General features: G+C 39.7%; 1 protein-coding gene across 2 annotated transcripts in view; it reads left to right on the top strand.

Annotated features, from left to right (window-relative positions):
* The window catches only part of EFCAB2 (EF-hand calcium binding domain 2), a 138,033-nt gene that overhangs the window by 45,219 nt on the left and 73,395 nt on the right, over positions 1-19,419 (top strand). For both annotated transcript variants that reach the window (XR_005725003.1, XM_040263612.1), the window contains exon 2: positions 621-705. Coding sequence is in view for 1 of the 2 variants with exons in the window: in XM_040263612.1 (XP_040119546.1) it covers positions 621-705 (85 nt within the window). In the remaining variant the exon portion in view is untranslated. The remainder of the gene's footprint in view (positions 1-620; positions 706-19,419) is intronic.

Genomic DNA, 19,419 nt, shown 5'->3' on the forward strand with positions numbered 1-19,419 from the left:
GAACAGACAATTCAAAACAGAAAACAGAGGTGATAAACAAGCATTAAGGATCACTATTCAGATTTACCTGTAAGCAAGGAACTGTACATTTAAATAATGAGCTAACATTTATTTGCTTATCAAACTAGAAGTTTGCCACCATGTTATTATAATAAATTAATAATTAATAAATATCAATAAATTGTTACATCCCTTTGATAGTTTTCACAATTGAAGGTTATGTTGCAACCTGGAAAAACAGAGCATCTGAGTGAAATAGTAGAATGAATGGTAGTTCATATGCCACAACTAAGCCCAAATGCAGGCAAATAAATAAAGTAATTAAAGAAATACATTTAAAAATAAATCTAGGAATTAAAGAAACAAACAAACAAAAAGAATATTGGGAAGGGGAGGGGGGAAGTAAATTGCAGATATTGTATCATTTCACTCTTAAAGACTTCAGCATGCCTCTCCTAAGAAAAAAGGTGTTCCCCTACATAACTCCCCTCCCAGCCGAAAAAGAATACTAGGGAAGTGTTCTGCATGTTCTTCCTTATTAGTAATTTCTAGTTGTTGAATTTTTTTGTTTCGAATTTAAAATTAGAGTAAAATAATTTTATTTACTTTTTCTTTTGCAGAGATAGCTGTAGCAGAATTTCACAAAAAAATCAAAGAAGCTTTTGAAGTGTTTGACCATGAGTCAAATAATACAGTGGATGTGAGGTTTGGAGATGTTTCCTTCTAATTGTAAATTGCTGATACAACTAGTGAAATAGAAGATGGTTCATTTCTCTTTCTACATTCTTTGAATTTATTAGGCTAAAGTATTTATGTTTCTGTGCTCACCAAAAAGTCTTTTCTAGCTGCTGTTTTGTATCAGTACTGTTTCTTAGTCTTCATAATCTAGTGGAAAGACTATATGTCCACATTGCCTATTCTAATCTGTAGACTAAATTCTGTGAATGAGATAAACTTGTATACTGTAGCTTTAGTGCTGGACACACAGTTGGCACTCAGTAAATATTTGTTTACTTTTAGAATACAAAGAATGTATTTACTTTTAGAATACAGAGATATGTGGCATTCACTGGTGGCCTAGTGGTTAGAATTCTGAACTTTCACTCCCACGGTCTGGGTTCATTTCCTGGACGGGGAATTGAAATCCCACAAACAGCGCAGTGTGGCAAAAAACCAAACCAAACCAAAAACCATAGATATGTATTATCAAGCATAAATGGGATATTACAGAGAAGGATTAATAATTCTCAAACGATACACTCCTCAAGTAAAATAACAAAAAGAACCAAAACAAAAGAACATAAAAAGATGAGAAAAAAAACACGAACACTGGTAGATATAGAATAGAGGACAGGAGACAAAGAATAGTTTGAAAAAAAGAGGCAAAAGATAGAGGAGATTATGCATGTTGTAGAATCTGTGCCACACATGTACATCAAAGAAAGATAATGAAATCATCCTTCCAGGAAGCCAAACTGATTAAGAAATATTTGATGGGATCACAATCTCAAGAGTTAGAACTCCGTATGGAGGCCAACAAAACAGTGGGAAATGATTTGCAAATGCTTTTGGTGAGAACCATTTGATGCTTATAAACCAGCCCCATCACTTCTAGACTGGTCAGAGGACTAAATGCTTTAAATTTGAGCTAGACTGGATGAACAATATGAGTATGACCGATTGTAACTACAGTCATCCCTCAGTATCCACAGGGTATTGGTTCCAAGACACCCGCCTCCACCCTCCTCCCCTCCACCCCACCCTTCACGGACTTTACAGGATAGTCTCCTGCTTTGAGGGGAGGCTTCCAAAAAGTAGCAGTAAAGAGAAAATCTCCCAAATCCCTTAGAGCAGTGATGCCTGCCATTTTTTGGTGAAAGGGCCAATTCAGGGGACATAAACATGCTTATGAGGAGGGCATGACAGCCCACTCCAGTATTCTTGCCTGGAGAGTCCCTTGGACAGAGGAGCCTGGTGAGCCACAGTCCATGGGGTCACAGAGAGTCAGACACAACTAAAGCGACAGAGCATGCATGCAAACACGCTCATGGGCTTCCCTGGTGGCTCAGCTAGTAAAGAGCCAGCGTACCCATGCAGGAGATGCAAGAGACTTGGGTTCTGTCCCTGGGTTGGGAAGATCCCCTGGAAAAGGAAATAGCAACACACTCCAGAATTCTTGCCTGGGAAATCCCATGGACAGAGGAGCCTGGCAGGTTACAATCCATGGGGTCACAAAGAGTTGGACACAACTGAGCGCACACACACACACACACACACAAACATGCTTATGGGATGCATCTTTCTTCCCACTCAGAATTAAAATAATTGTCCTGAGACCCAGCGGGAAAGTGTATCTTCTTACTTAAATTGTCTACTTTATAAAAGAAAGAAAGTTACCAGGAAAATTGACATAGTTTTTAGCACTGAAATATCCAAGTGGTAGCAACATGGAATGATGCAGTTTCTAGTTTTTATTCCTTCTGCTAATTTGTATAGCACTTTAAAGTTTACAGTGAGCATTCTCATGCTGCCAGTATCATTACTATCTGCTTTTTATAAATCAGCCAGGAAGCAAAGTGACTTGCCAAAGATGGAATAACAGGATAACGACACAGTCGAAGCTCAGATTAGTTTCTTCTGTTTGGGGCAGCTGTGCCTCAGCCCTGGAAGAGGCTCAGGGGACGTAGTGCTGAAGTAAAGTCTGGTCCTGCTTTTCCTAGCTTTAGCAGGCTCTTCTATCTGTAAAAACAGTTAATCTTGCTTGAATTTATTTTGGCTTATGGTTAAAAGTGAAGGTCTAAATAGACTCTCCTTTTCCAAATTACTAAACCATTCCATTTATTTATCTCTTGAATTATTAGATTCATTTTATAATATACTACATTTTCTATAATTGCGTCTGATTTGGGCTACGTATTCTGACCTATTGCCTTACCTCATGATCATACACTAGGACAAGTAGTGAAAGTGAAAGTGTTAGTCGCTCAGTCGCATCCAACTCTGCTACCCCATGGACTGTAGCCCACCAGGCTCCTCTGTCCATGGAACTCCGGAGTGGGTTGCCATTCCCTTCTCCAGGGGCTCTTCCAACCTAGGGAGTGAACCCCGGTCTCCTGCATTGCAGGCAGATTCTTCACCATCTGAACCACCAGGGAAGCTATACTAGGACAACCCTACATTAATTGCTCTCAATTTATACAGTATGCTTTACTATCTGATAGAACTAGTCTCTTCATTACTCTTCTTTTTGAGCATTTTCATTAAGAATTGAAGGCAGGGGACTTCCCTGGTGGTCCCGTGGTTAAGACTTCGCCTTCCAGTGCGGTTCAGTTCATGGTTGGGGAGTTAAAATCCCATCTGCCTCGCAGCCCAAAAACCAAAACATAAAAACAGAAGCAATATTGTAACCAATTCAATAAAGACTTTAAACATTAAAAAAAAAAAAAAAGAGTTGAAGGCAGTATTCTGGGTAGATTGAGTAAAGAGGTGTCTGAATGGGGTAAGAGTTCCAGAAACAGAAACAGAAATAGCTTGGTTTGGAAGGGAGAGTTGTTCCTTAAGAGACTTACTGGGCTTTTGACTGTTTCTGCCCCCTCGTGTGCTTGATCCTTCAGTGATGCTGTTTCTCTTGAAGGGCAGACCAGCACCCCTTACCTCGGCTTTGCATGAATTGAAAACTTTAATTTGAAATTTTATTACTTTAGGTGGAGTGGAGGTGTGGTACTGTGACTGCCAGGCAGCCAGTGGGTTTTGTTTTGTTTTTGTTTTTTTTCATCATTGTGTAAAACATTATTAAATGAGCTGCTTTCCTCCTGGCTCTGAGGGACAACCTGGGGACTGGAATCCGACTTTCTGAGTTCATTCCTAGCTTTGACACTCTAACTTATTTACTTATTTACTCACTCTAACTTATTTGAAAGTGAAAGTGAAGTTGCTCAGTCGTGTCCAACTCTTTGCGACCCCATGGACTGTAGCCAAAAGGCTCCTCCGTTAGGATTTTCCAGGCAAGAATGCTGGAGTGGGTTGCCATTTCCTTCTCCAGGGGATCTTCCCAACCCAGGGATGGAAGAGTAACTTATTTATTCTTATTTAAATAAGAGTAACTTATTTACTCTTTCTGTGCCTCAGTTTTTACATTTGCCACATAGGACTGATGTAAGTTAGTAGGTCTCAAAATGGTTTGGAGAATCCTGTGTATCCCTAGGATTCTTTCAGGAGTCTGTGAAATCAAAGCTATTCTTGTAATAAATCGGAGACAGTATTTTCTATTTTCATTCTCATTTTTCACAAGTGTATATTGGAGTTTTTTCAAAAGCTGCATGTGTGATATTGCAACAGATTGAAGGCAGAGCCAGATAGGAGAATCCAGCTGTCTTCTGTTAAGCCAGACGTTAAAGCAGACATGTACAACACTACCATTCTTCTAATTAAATTTATTTTTTGTTTTGGAAAATATAGTTATTTTTCACACACAAGAAATATTTATGTAAGCAAATATGGGACTTCCCCAGTGTCTCAGCAATGAAGAATCCACCTGCAATGCAGGAAAAGCGGGTTCAGTCCCTGGGTCGGGAAGATCCTCTGGAGGAGGAAATTGCAACCCACTTAGTATTCTTGCTGGGGGAATCCCAAGGACAGAGGAATCTGGTGGGCTACTGTCCATGGGGTCATAAAGAGTCAGACACAACTGAAGCCACTGAGCACGTATAATGAGTTTATTGTTATTTCTATGAATTTGACAGCAAGGAGATCAAACTAGTCAGTTTATTGTTATTTCTATGAATTTGACAGCAAGGAGATCAAACTAGTCAATCCTAAAGGAAATCAGTCCTGAATATTCATTGGAAGGACTGATGCTGAAGCTGAAACTAATACTTTGGCCACCTGATTTGAAGAACTGACTCATTGGAGAAGACCCTGATGCTGGGAAAGATGGCAGGCAGGAGGAAAAGGGGATGACAGAGGATGAGATGGTTGGATGGCATCACTGACTCGATGGACATTAGTTTGGACTTGATGGACATGAGTTTGAGCAAGTTCAGGGAGATGGTGACAGATAGGGAAGCCTGATGTGCTGTAGTCCATGGGGTCGCAAAGAATTGAATGTGACTGAGTAACTGAACTGAGCGGGATGAATAATAAACATTTTTAAACTTTGAGGTTTAATTTTTAATATTAAATATAAGTCACATAAACAGAAGCTCTTTGTGGGTCTGAATAAGTCTTAAGATTGTAAAAGGGGTTCTGAGACCAAAAACTTTGAGAACCACTGTTGTCAGTGGACATTTCTAAAGCTCTTAGAACAATATTAACTTAGAACAAATTAATTTGGGATTTAAAGCTTAGAACAATAGAACAATATTAGCTCGTATTATTATTCTACTCTATATTCTTAAAGTAAATAATTTAGATTTGTTTTTCATCTATTTAATCTGGATTAGCAATGTTATATTGTATTTTCCTAAGAACATTTTACTTAAAGCTGTGTGTTCTGTTTTGATCTTTTCAGTTCTGAAGCAGTTTGTTTTATTTTCCATTTTCCTCGTAAAATAGTTTTTGAAGGTTGCATCTTGAAAAACGTCATGGCAGGTTTTTAATAGTATTTTGCCTCATATAAGCATAGACCATTATACATTTTGACTTGCATACATTTTCCTGCTCTGTGTTCAGATTTCAATCAAAAGCATGACTGAAAATTAAATTTTTGACTAGATAATATATAAGGTAAAATTCTAAAGGTACAAAGAATATATAGTGATGGGTAGACTTTCACTTGGCTCTCTGGTTCCTCTTCCTAAAGGCCAGATTCATTATAATTTTCTCTAATACTTCCAGAGATAGTCCATGCAAGTACTGATGTGTATATATGTGTGTGTATTTTTTATTTTGATAAATATACATAACAAAATTTACCATTTTAACCATTTTTAAGTGTGTGTGGCTGTGTGTTAAGTCGCTCAGTCATGTCTGACTTGTTGTGACCCCATGGACTGTAGCCCATCAGGCTCCTCTGTCTATGGAATTCTCTAGGCAAGAATACTGGAGTAGGGAGTGGGTTGCCATTACCTTCTCCAGGGGATCTTCCCGACCCAGGGATCGAACTCAGGTCTCCCTCATTGTAGGCAGATTCTTTACTGTCTGAGCCACTAGGAAAGCTCTTTCAGCTGTATAGTTTAGTGGTGTTGAGTATTTACATTATTTCCATCCATCTTCAGGGCTTTTTTATTTTCCCAAACTGAAACTCCATACCTTTTAAACAGCACCTCCCCATTCTCCTTTCTCCTTAGCTCCTGGCAGCTACCATTCTACTTTGTGTCTCTATGAGTTTGACTATACTAGGTACCTCACTGTGTCTGGTTTATTTGACTTAGCATAATGTCTTCAAGGTTCTTCCTTGTTGTAACTCGTATCAGAATTCCATCCCTTAAGACTGAATAATATTCCACTGTGTGTATATAACACACTTTGTTTATTCAGCTCTCTGTCCATGGACATTTGGGTTGTTCCCACCTTTTGGCTGTTTGAATAATGCAAATTTTATGCAGTCCAGCAACCCCAGGTAGCCTTTTACTAATGCAGAGAATCTCTTTTTCACTGCTATTATCTCAACTTAGCATGAGTCTCTGGGGCTCACAACACCCAGTATTCATCTATTTCACTGATAAGGAGACTTAAGTTTCTTAAGCAATTGGCAAGAACCTTGAGTGTATTAGATCTTGTCTAAAATTCAATAAGAAGTATATGATAAGAACATTTTGGTAATGATTTAGAAATAACTCTTAAGAGGATTGGAGGTGCCATAAATATTACTTCTTCACTTTTAATACTATTTTTGAAGAGAAGTTAATACAGCATTTCACAGTTCATCTTTATCAGGTTGTAAAAGTGTGGGGAATATAGAGGAATTGCATGGACAGTTTCCGTAAGCAATTATTGTCAGAGAAAGCTTGGGGTCACTCAAAGAGCTTTTGAAAAACTGCATAGGTAAATGGATCTGCATTTGTGGCTTGGAAAAGTATATTATAAAAAGAGGAATGGGGTTGTTAGACCCACAGACCTGTTGATAAGGGAGTGAATTTTTATAATTTTATTCATACAGTGATAATTCACATGCATGAATAAAATGAATGATGAAATAAAACTACATGAGTAACTTGGATAAATTTGAAAAATGTTAAGTTTAAAATATTACAAAAGAAAGTGAAAATTATGATGAAGAAGGAAAGAGACAGAACAGGCTCCATCTTGAAAGCAGGACTCCATCTTGGGCCAGACTGTGGACTTTGATCTATATGCCCAGTATCTATGGGAACGATATACTAACTGGAAAACCAGACCCCCAGATGGAAGAGCCTCAGGGCTCGTACCTAGACTCTCCTGTGCCTAAAACAATATCCTAATTATCTGTGTAACCGAATAGAATCATAAATTCTATTATGCTTACTGGGGTATGACCACAGGCCTATTGATAATTGTCCACTGTTAACTACCTAGGCTTAAGGCATACGAATCACGGGTTAACTTTGATTGTATCTTTCTTTTTCTTTGTTCAGACTAGTTTCAGGGAATTTGAGGAGGTGGGTTTGAGCACGTACACTTAGGGTATATAAGGTTTTCACAAAAACTGGTCGGGGTCCTTGGCTAAGAGGAGAGACTGCCTTGGGCCTGCTGATGTAATAAACTGCACTCCACTATCTGCATTGTCCTTCTGAATGAGTTTGTTTCCTGGAACGCATGGCTACAACAGTGAAAACCACATAATATAAATTTTAAGTATACAAGGTGATAGTCTATTGTTTATGAAGACAACGTTCATGAGCGTGATAAACAGTATCCTCAGAGTAGTGGTTGCATCTGAAGATGGAGGGACAGGAATGATGAGCAGAACTTTAGCTGTTTCTGCAATGTTTTATTGTTAGGGAACAAATGTGGCAAAATGTTAACTTCCATTTAATCTTGGTATTGGATATATGAAATTTATATATATATATATATTTTTTGGCCATATTGCAAAGCTTGTGGGATCTTAATTCCATGACCATGGATTGAACCCTGGCCCTTTGGCAGTGAGACCCCAGAGTCCTAACCACCGGACCTCCAGGGAATTCCATGTAATCCTTTTTTCTTTACTTTTCTCTGAAATATTTCACCATCACACATAAAAATAAATAGTTTTAAAGGGTGATTTATATCTTGTTATTTTACCATCTCACTTTCAAGTTGATTTGTAAAAAATTGGTTTGTTTGTAATAGCCCTTTTAATAAACTATGATTAAAGAATCAGTTTTAAAAATCAGTTAAAGAAAGTTTTAAAAACTATCCCAAATTCTACTTCCTGAAGCTATTTATTTTTATGTGTATTTATAGATGAAAGTTTAGTAATACGATGGCACTAACAGAAAAATAACACTCGGGTTCAGGCTGTCCTGTTCAGAGTACTTAATTGCCTGTTTTTAGGAGACCCTTTTTGTATTTTATATCTTTGGTGATCAACTTCACTTGATTCTGGCTGGTAGGTATCTGTCGTACTTATTGTGTTATCTAGATCAGGCGCACAGTTTGCTGTATGTCTACAAAAACTGGGAGCCAGAGGCTCTCAGATTACTGGTGGTCTCAGGGAGTGCTTTATTGACTACGCCAAAGCCTTTGACTGTGTGAATCACAATAAACTGTGGAAAATTCTGAAAGAGATGGGAATACCAGACCACCTGACCTGCCTCTTGAGAAACCTATATGCAGGTCAGGAAACAACAGTTAGAACTGGACATGGAACAACAGACTGGTTCCAAATAGGAAAAGGAGTATGTCAAGGCTGTACACTGTCACTGTGCTTCTTTAACTTCTATGCAGAGTACATCATGAGAAATGGTGGTCTGGAAGAAGCACAAGCTGGAATCAAGATTGCCGGGAGAAATATCAATCATCTCAGATATGCAGATGACACCACCCTTATGGCAGAAAGTGAAGAGGAACTAAAAAGCCTCTTGATGAAAGTGAAAGAGGAGACTGAAAAAGTTGGCTTAAAGCTCAACATTCAGAAAAAGAAGATCATGGCATCCAGTCCCATCACTTCATGGGAAATAGATGGGGAAACAGTGGAAACAGTGTCAGACTTTATTTGGGGGGGCTCCAAAATCACTGCAGATGGTGACTGCAGCCATGAAATTAAAAGATGCTTAGTCCTTGGAAGAAAAGTTATGACCAACCTAGATAGCATATTAAAAAGCAGAAACATTACTTTGCCAACAAAGGTCCGTCTAGTCAAGGCTATGGTTTTTCCAGTGGTCATGTATGGATGTGAGAGTTGGACTGTGAAGAAAGCTGAGTGCTGAAGAATTGATGCTTTTGAACTGTGGTGCTGGAGAAGACTCTTGAGAGTCCCTTGGACAGCAAGGAGATCCAATCAGTCCATTCTAAGGGAGATCAGCCCTGGGTGTTCTTTGGAAGGAATGATGCTAAAGCTGAAACTCCAATACTTTGGCCATCTCATGCGAAGAGTTGACTCATTGGAAAAGACTTTGATGCTGGGAGGGATTAGGGGCAGGAGGAAAAGGGGACAACAGAGGATGAGATGGCTGGATGGCATCACCGACCCGATGGACGTGAGTTTGAGTGAACTCCGGTAGTTGGTGATGGACAGGGAGGCCTGGCATGCTGCGATTCATGGGTTCGCAAAGAGTCGGACACGACTGAGTGACTGAACTGAACTGAACAGGGAGTGTACTACCTGGGGCCTCTGGGCATATAATTCCTGTGACCTCTGGGTGTGTACCCTCTGTGGTTTCCAAGTTTGGACAGCTTCAGCCTCAATGTGTTCTCCTTAGCATAGGAAATAATATTTTGGATTCATTTGAAAACTGTCTGCGTTATTAAGTGTGGAAGACTTAATACATAACAAAGAACAGTTCCTGGCAGTATCTTCATTAGCTTTGAAAGTTAGAGGGAACACAAACCCAAGAAGCATTAATTACCATGTACTCAGATAGCTACAGGCATATTTGGAAATCTGGCTCCCTCTTATCATTCTGTTGCTTACACTCTTTCAGGCTGCATGGGACCAAATAATCCTTATGCTTTCTCAGTTAATCCAAGTGTATTGTAAGGATATACTTGGAAATGAATGGTATAAGAAGTAATTATTTCTTAAATTCATAAGGAATAAGTAAAAAACTGCAGTGGTAATCAGTCCTCTTAGCCCACTGGAATGACATTTGTTGCAAAGGGACCATAGGGCTCCAGTGTTTTGGCAGTCCACTTCAACTCTAGTAGTCCAACATGCTGGGGATTTTACTCATATGCCTCTTTTTAAATTTTTTTTATTTTATACTGAAATATAGTTGATTTGATATGTATCATTGGAAGGACTGATGCTGAAGCTGAAGCTCCAATACTTCGGTCACGTGATGCAAAGAGCTGACTGATTAGAAAAGACCCTGATGCTGGCAGAGATTGAGGATAGGAGGAGAAGGGGATGACAGAGGATGAGATGGTTGGATGGCATCACCAACTCAATGGGCATGAATTTGAGCAATCTCTGGGAGATAGTGAAGGACAGGGAAGCCTGGTGTGCTGCAGTTCATGGGGCTGAAAAGAGTGAGACACAACTTAGCGACTGAACAACAGTAATTGATTCACAATGTAGTATTAGTTTCAGCAAACTGATTCAGTTATACCTATACATACATCTATTCTTTTTCAGATTCTTTTCCCTTATAAGTTATTACAGAATATTGAGTAGAGTTCCCTGTAGATCCTTGTTGGTGATCTACTTTATATAAGTAGTGTGTATATGTTAATCCCAAACTCCTAATTTATCCCTCCCCACCACCTTTCCCCTTTGTTTATTCATATGCTTCCGTGCCTTCTCTTCTAGATTCTTCTTACTCTTTGCTGCTAATTTAACCTCCACGGTATGTCTCCTGTTCCTTTGCTTCTATTAGCTTATGGCTTTTGATTCCTTCTGATTCTGCTTATTGCTTCCTATATGTTTTTCCTCTTCCATCTCTCTGTCATCTGTGTCCCTCTCTGTTTGTCTTCCTATGAAGGAGAGAGAAAAATTTGCTTTTGCTGTTTGTCAATACTGAGTGGAGATTACTTTTGTTGAGCAGAGCTCTTACAGTAAGCCACTTCATAGGCCTTGCTTTTGTAGGCCTATAGAGAGAGATCATTTTTGGGTTAAGTAGCCATCTCTGGTTAAAGCAGCTGTGCCTAGGGAGGCAGTCCAAGTGGTACAAAGCATAACAACCTGTCCATTAAGAAACTCTCAGGAGGACTGTGGATTTGTCAGGTCCTTCAAATCCTGATGAGGTTGTACAAGCCTATTATTAGTCTATTCCAACCCAATTTCTAGGCCACTTGGAGCTCTGTGTTAAACTCACTGGTTTCTTAACACTCCCCTTCCTTGATACTGCTAATGATTCATGTCAGAGTGATCAACTATAGTGGAGACTGAGGGGTCTAATTCTGTTTCCTTGCTTCCTGAGCACATAGCTACACTGTGCTTCCTAGACTCTCTTAAACATAGAGGGAGGCTTGGAATGTGACTGAGCTTTGGGCAGTGGGATGTAGGTGGGATCGATGTGGGCCGCTTCTAGGTCTGATCCATGAAAGCTTCCATATGTGACCCTTCAGGCTTTTTCCCCTTCTAGCTTGAGACAGACAAGTGGAGTGACATTGGAAGTCATGCATTGAGAGGGATAGATCCACAAGACGGAATGAGCTGGGCTTCTGAGTGGGTTTTTTTGAGGAAGGCCACCTATCTTGAGAGAAACTCATTTTGAATTTAACATAAGCCACTTCTGTGACAGCAGCATTATGTCACTGGGTGTTGGAGTTTGTTATACCAGTGACCATTTTCCTCACATATTGTTGTTATTGAATATTCTTCATAGGAACTCAAGGAAGGGTTTGGGTCCCCTAGATATCTTACTAAGCTGTGTCCTAGGCTGAGTGAAGTTGGTTGGGAGGGCACCACCTTCGGAGGGGGCTGCTGGGGTAGAGAAGAAGAGCCATCATTGTTTTGCTACTCCATCAAACATGGCATGAAGAATATCTCCCTCAAAGATTTCTTATACAGATTGCAAGCTATGTATATCAGATTCAGTGTTTGAAATTGCCTTCAATTTAATTGGAGGACAAAGCAGTAGCTCATGGTTCTGCCTTGTTACACAGAGCAAGTCACTTTGTCTGAACAGTAGTCAGTTGCAGCAGTGGGATTCAGTGTTCTATATATTCTAGATAGGGTGAGTGCCAGAAAGCTCATTCATTTTATCTACAGAGATAATAAGGCAAGATGTCTAAACTGTTCTTTCCCTGGGGGGAGGTGAGAAAAACTGTACCCATGTGGGTTCTATTCAGGTGGCTATGAAAGGGAAAAGATTTGGTTACAATAGCAGGGTCCCAAGGAACATGGGAATTCATTATTTTTGTCTTCAAAAGGTTCAGAAACAAGTGTTTAGAGATGCCAGTGTATAATGCAGTAATGAAGCCAGGCCGGAAGCCAGGGTGTAAGCACTGTAATTTAAGTCAACTCTTGGTTAATTTAAATGCATGGTAGTCATACCAGCTCCTAACCCTTTTCCTTCTATTTTAGTTTTTGAATTGCTGAGAAGTGATGAGCAAATATCTACTTTATTTCTGAAAACTACTGATGTATTTTGTAATAGTTTCTGACCTTCCTCTGAGAGCTCATTTTAGGCTTTTCTTTGCTAACTTTAAGTTAAATATTTATATTTTATATTTATATTTCTTGTCTCTCTTAAGTTATAAATTTATTGAAGACAAATGTATCTAATATTTGGGCTGTGTAATATGTACAACACTGTCTTTGTGTATATACAGCATTGATGATGTTAGCAGAAGGTATGTAACTAGCTGTGAGGAGTTATTAGGAAATGAAAGTGTTAAGGTGTGTTAGGGGCCAGACAGTGAGTGATTGTTTGCTGCCCTAAGGAGACTGGATTTGGTTATACAGGAAAAATAAATCCTTAAATGTTGAAAAGTGCTAAGACCAGACTTGAGTTTTTAGAAAGGAAACTAGCTGCAGGATGGGGGAGAGGTTGGCGCATGGACTGGAGCAGTGGTTCTTAGTGCTGGGTGCTAGGGAGCTAAAAACCACAGAAAAATTGGCAGAGATCTGACCCAGGGACTTGAAGAACAAACTTCAGCACTACAAAGTCTCACAGTATCAGGTGTAGACAAGGGTATAATGGAGCAAGAGGGATTCCCATACTCTGCAGAAAGGAATCTTAATTAGAGCTTGGGAAAAATTTTGGATGACCTTATCTATGTGGTGGTCTTACAGCGCTGCCCACAAGCCCCATTTGTTAGGACTGAAATCAGAAGAGCAGCGGAGAGCTCTCCAAGCTAACAAAGCCTGGTGGCTTTCTGAGCACTGGCCTAAAGCCAGGCAGAAATAAGGATGTCTCTAGGGGCATGCGTGGATAGTGGAAGTGCCTTAGCCACACCCACACAGGTAATGATCTCTTTTGATAACTAAGCTTTCTTTGGCATTCATGCTGATCTCTGTATTCTGCTAAGTTATCTTCTTCCCTGAGGCTGCTGCTCCTGCTGCTGCTAAGTCGCTTCAGTCGTGTCCGACTCTGTGCGACTCCATAGACGGCAGCCCATCAGGCTCCCCCATCCCTGGGATTCTCCAGGCAAGAACACTGGAGTGAGTTGCCATTTCCTTCTCCAATGCATGATAGTGAAAAGTGAAAGTGTAGTCGCTCAGCCATGTCCGACTCTTCGAGACCCCATGGACTGCAGCCTACCAGGCTCCTCCGTGCATGGGATTTTCCAGGCAGGAATACTGGAGTGGGGTGCCATTGCCTTCTCCGTCTCCGCTGAGGCAGTGACCTGGAATGCCCTAGCCGCCTAGGTTGGGAGAAGGGTAAAAAGAATTAAGAATGGAAGAACCTCCATTATTGTTCTAAACTATCCCACTGCGTAAGTGTCTTCCATGTAAAACATAAAACAACAACTTCTACCCAGTAACACCCAGGCTATATTCTGTGTCTTTCTCTTCATAGCCAAGAATTTTAATAAAAAAAGGAGTTTACTTTGATGATAACCATCACTGTGTTCATTCTTCAACATGCAATTTATTATTTAACTTCTATCTCTCAACCCTATTCCCGTTCTGTGTTGCCTGAGGTCACTTACTGTCTTATGCCTTGTTTTCCATGACATCACCTTTTGTTTTCATCTAATGTCTCTGACTGTTCCTTCTTAGTTTCTTTTGGGGTCAACTATCCCTCTATTTTCCCAAAGAAAGGCAGTGCCAAAGAATGTTCAAACTACTGCACAAGTGCACTCATTTCACATGCTAGGAAAGTAATGCTCAAAAATTCTCCAAGCCAGGCTTCAACAGTACATGAACCGTGAACTTCCAGATGTTCAAACTGGATTTAGAAAAGGCAAAGGAGCCAGAGATCAAATTGCCAACATCTGTTGGATCATCAAAAAAGAAGAGAGTTCCAGAAAAACATCTATTTCTGCTTTATTGACTACACCAAAGCCTTTGTCTGTGTGGATCACAACAAACTATAGAAAATTCTTAAAGAGTTGGGAATACCAGACCACCTTACCTGCTTCCTAAGAGATCTGTATGCAGGTCAAGAAGCAACGATTAGAACTGGATACGGAGCAACAGACTGGTTCTAAATAGGAAAAGGAGTACGTCAAGGCTGTATATTGTCACCCTGCTTACTTAACTTATATGCAGAGTACATCATATGAAATGCCAGGCTGGATGAAGCACAAGCTGAAATTAAGATTGCCGGGAGAAATATCAATAACCTCAGATATGTAGATGACACCACCCTTATGGCAGAAAACGAAGAAGAACTAAAGGGCCTCTTGATGAAAGTGAAAGAGAAGAGTGAAAAAGCTAGCTTAAAGCTCAACATTCAGAAAACTAAGATCATGGCATCCGGTCCCATCACTTCATGACAAATAGAAGGGGAAACAAAGGAAACAGTGAGAGACTTTATTTTTTTGGCCTCCAAATCACTGCAGATTGTGACTATAGCCATGAAATTAAAAGATGCTTACTCCTTGGAAGAAAAGCTATGACCAACCCAGAGAGCATATTAAAAAGCAGACATTACTTCTCCGACAAAAGTCTGTCTAGTCAAAGCTATGGTTTTTCCAGTAGTCATGTATGGATGTGAGAGTTGGACTATAAAGAAAGCTGAGCCCCGAAGAACTAATACTTTTGAACTGTGGTGCTGGAGAAGACTCTTGAGAGTCCCTTGGAAATCAGTCCTGAATATTCTTTGGAAGGACTGATGCTGAAGCCGAAGCTCCAGTACTTTGGCCACCTGATGTGAGGAACTGACTCAATGGAAAAGACCCTGATGCTGGGAAAGATTGAAGGCAGGAGGAGAAGGGGATGAGAGAGGATGAGATGGTTGGATGGCATCACTGACTAGATGGACATGAGTTTGAGCAAACTCCAGGAGTTGGTCATGGACAGGGAAGCCTGGTGTGCTGCAGTCCATGGGGTCACAAAGAGTCAGACACGACTGAGAGACTGAACTGAACTGAATTGATCCCTCCATTTGACTTATTAATGCCCACCAGAGATTCATCTCCTTCCATCTTTTTACTTTCCACCCTTTTCTGGGAAACTGCATTTACACCCAAATTTCAAGCTCAACCTAGAAAAAATTTAAAGTCTATACATGAGGAGGGCATGGCAACCTACTCCAGTATTCTTGCCTGGAGAATCCCTTGGACAGAGGAGCCTGGCAGGCTGCTGTCCATAGGGTTACACAGAGTTGGACATGACTGAAGTGACTTAGCACACACAGATGCACGCAGGCACAATTCTTAGGTCAAAGGGGAAATTTTAGGACAATGAAATTGAAAACATCAAGAAAATAGCTGTAATGGAGATGAGATATGAAAATGGAAATGACAGCAGAATCTATGTGCTGTAACCAACTTCAAATGCCTATGTAAAGAAAAACAAAAGACATAAAGAAATGAATAGAACTTTCAGCTCAAAAAGCTAAGGGAAAAGGGTAAGCTGAGAGAAAGCAAAAGGGAGGAATTAGAAAAGAAAAAAACAGAATTAATGGGACTAGAAAACAGGGAAATAGTCGAAACTAGTGAATAAAATGAAAAGCCGGATTTTTAAAAGGCTTAAAAAAAACAACAATAAACCACTGGCAATTTTTTTTTTAAGGAAGCACAAATACACTGGTGACTTTGGAGGAATAACCATCAAAACAAAGGAAATTTAAAAATATCATAAGAGAATGGTATGTTCAATTTTATAAGCAAATTTGAGAATCCAAATGAAAAAAGCAGCTTTCTAGTTAAAAATTATTTGTCAAAGCTTGTACTAGTCTTGTGTACCTGAGTTGGAACACTTAATATGGTTAAGATGGTAGTACTCCCCAAATTAATCACCAGATTCAACACAATCCCTATCAAAATCCAAGCTGCATCTTTTTTTCCTTCAGTAATTGACAACCTTTTTCTAGAATTCATATGGAGGGACTTCCCTAGTGGTCCAGTCATTAAGAATCCCCCTGCCAATGCAGGGTACGTGGGTTCAATCCCTGGTCTGGGAACTAAGATCCCACATATGTGGGAAAACTAAGCTCCTGTGCCACAGCTACTGAAGCCTGCACATTCTAGAGCTTATGCTCACAACAAGAGAAGAGAAGCCACCCCAGTGAGAAGCCTGCACATCACTACTCGAGAATAGCCCTGGTTCGCCGCAACTAGAGAAAGCCTGTGCACAGCAGCAGAGAGCCTGTGTGCCACAACAAAGACCCAGTGCAGCCACAAATAAATAAATAAATAGCTTTTAAACACTCCTATGGAACTGCAAGGGTCCTAGAATAGTCAAAAACAATCTTGAAAAAGAACAAAATTGAACTCATACTTCTTGATTTCAAAATTTACTACAACACTACAGTAATCAAGATTCTGTGATACTGGCATATGGTATAAGGCTAGATATGTAGATCAATGGAATAGAATTGAGTATCTAGAAACCCTTGCATTTATGGTCAGTTGATCTCCAATGAAGTTGGCAAGTCAATTCAATGGAGAAAGTATAGGCTTTTCAACAAATAATGCTGGTACAACTTGATATCCACATGCAAATGAATGAAGTTGGACTCCTATAGCATACCATATATAAAAATTAACTAAAAATAGAGGAAAAAACATACATGTAAGAAATAAAACTATAGGACTGTTGAAAGAAAACACAGGCATAAGTCTTTATGACCAAGGACTAAGCAGTAGTTTCTTAGATATGACAAGTAAAGCATAAGCAACCAACGGAGGAAAAACAGGTAAGTGGGACTTCATCAAATGTGAAAACTTACGTGCTTCAGTGGACATAATAAAAAGACAGCCACAGAATGGGAGAAAATATTTGCAAATTACATATCTGATAAGGGTCCAGCATCCAGAATATATAAGAACTCTTATATCTCAATAATAAAAATACAAATAACCCACTTATAAAGTGGGCAAAAGATTTGAATAGCTATCTCTCCAAAGAACACATTTAATGGTTAATACACACCTGAATTCCCTTGTAGCTCAGTCGGTAAAGAATCTGCCTGCAGTGCAGGAGACCCAGGTTCGATCCCTGGATTGGGAAGATCCCCTGGAGAAGGAAATGGTAACCCACTCCAATATCCTTGCCTGGAAAATCTCATGGACAGAGGAGCCTGGTGGGCTGCAGTCCTTGGGGTCGCAAAGAGTTGGGCACGATTGAGTAACTAACGCTTACTTATTTACTTACACACCTGAAAATATGCAAAACATCATTAGTTGTTAGGGAAATGGAAGTCAAAACTACAGAAATACTGCTTCAAATCTACTAAGGTAATTTTAAAAAGTAAAATAACAAAAGATGGCGAAGATGTGGAGAAATTAAAAACCCTCATACTCTGCTGCTGCTGCTGCTAAGTCACTTCAGTCGTGTCCGACTGTGTGACCCCATAGACGGCAGCCCACCAGGCTCTCCCCTGTCCCTGGGATTCTCCAGGCAAGAACACTGGAGTGGGTTGCCATTTCCTTCTCCAATGCATGAAAGTGAAAAGTGAAAGTGAAGTCACTCAGTCGTGTCCGACCCTCAGTGACCCCATGGACTGCAGCCTTCCAGGCTCCTCCGTCCATGGGATTTTCCAGGCAAGAGTACTGGAGTGGGGTGCCATTGCCTTCATACTCTGCTAGTGGAGATCTAAAATGGTACAGTCACTTTAGAAAACAGTTTTGTAGTTCTTCAAAATTTTAAACATAGTTACCACATGACCCAAGAATTTCATTCCTAAGCGTATGCCCAAGAGATACAAAAAAATACATTCACACAAAAACTTGTGTATAAATGTTCATAGCAACATTATTCATAATATTCCAAAAGCAGAAACAACTCAAATGTCCATCAACTGATGAATGGATAAAGAAATGTGATATATCCATATAATGGATATTGAAGTGAAGTCACTCAGTCATGTCCGACTCTTTGCGACCCCATGGACGGTAACCTACCAGGCTCCATGGTCCATGGGATTTTCCAGGCAAGAATACTGGAGTGGGCTGCCATTTCCTTTTCCAGGGGATCTTCCCAACCCAGGGATCGAACCCGGGTCTCCTGCATTGCAGACAGACGATTTACCATCTGAGCCACTATGAAGTACTGACTGGTGCTGCAGCATGGTGGAACCTGGAAAGCATTATGCTAAGTGAAAGGAGCCAAACAGGAAAGGCCATATATTGTGTGATGCTTATATGAAATGTCCATAACAGACAAATATATAGAGACAGACCATAGGCTAATGATTACGAGGAGGCAGGGAGAGTGGGGAATGAGAAGTGATTGCTGGCAGGTATGGGGATACTTTTGGGGGTGATGAAATGTTCTAGGATCAGTAATGGTGATGGCTGCTCACCATTGTGAATATACTAAAAACCACTGAATTATACACTTAAGAAAAGAGTCAATTACCAAAGATAAAAAGCAAAACAAAACAAATTGATCCCAGTAAACATCGAAAATCTAAACATACTAAATTGCATAGAATCAGAAGGCAAGTTTTCAAAGAATTCTTTCATAAAAAGGCTTCAATACCAATGGCTTCATAGGAGAATTCTATCAGACTTAAAAAATTTTAGTCACAATGGTACTTACTCTTTTCTGGGAAATAAGAAAAGAAGAAAAACTTCCAAATTATTTTTCTGAAATGAGTATAACAGTGATACCTGAAACTTAATAAAGAATGCATTAAAAAAACACTCTAGGGAACAATCTTACTTATGAGAATTTCTATACAAAAATTACAAATAAATTACTTGCAACAAAATGCAATAGCACATTAAAGCAAAAAGGAGTTTATATCAAGAATAAAAGAACAGTTCTGTGTTGGGAAGTATATATGTATTTCA

This window comes from Oryx dammah, unplaced genomic scaffold (genome assembly GCF_014754425.2).
Source record: "Oryx dammah isolate SB20612 unplaced genomic scaffold, SCBI_Odam_1.1 HiC_scaffold_21, whole genome shotgun sequence".
In the NCBI taxonomy this organism is placed as follows: domain Eukaryota; kingdom Metazoa; phylum Chordata; class Mammalia; order Artiodactyla; family Bovidae; genus Oryx; species Oryx dammah.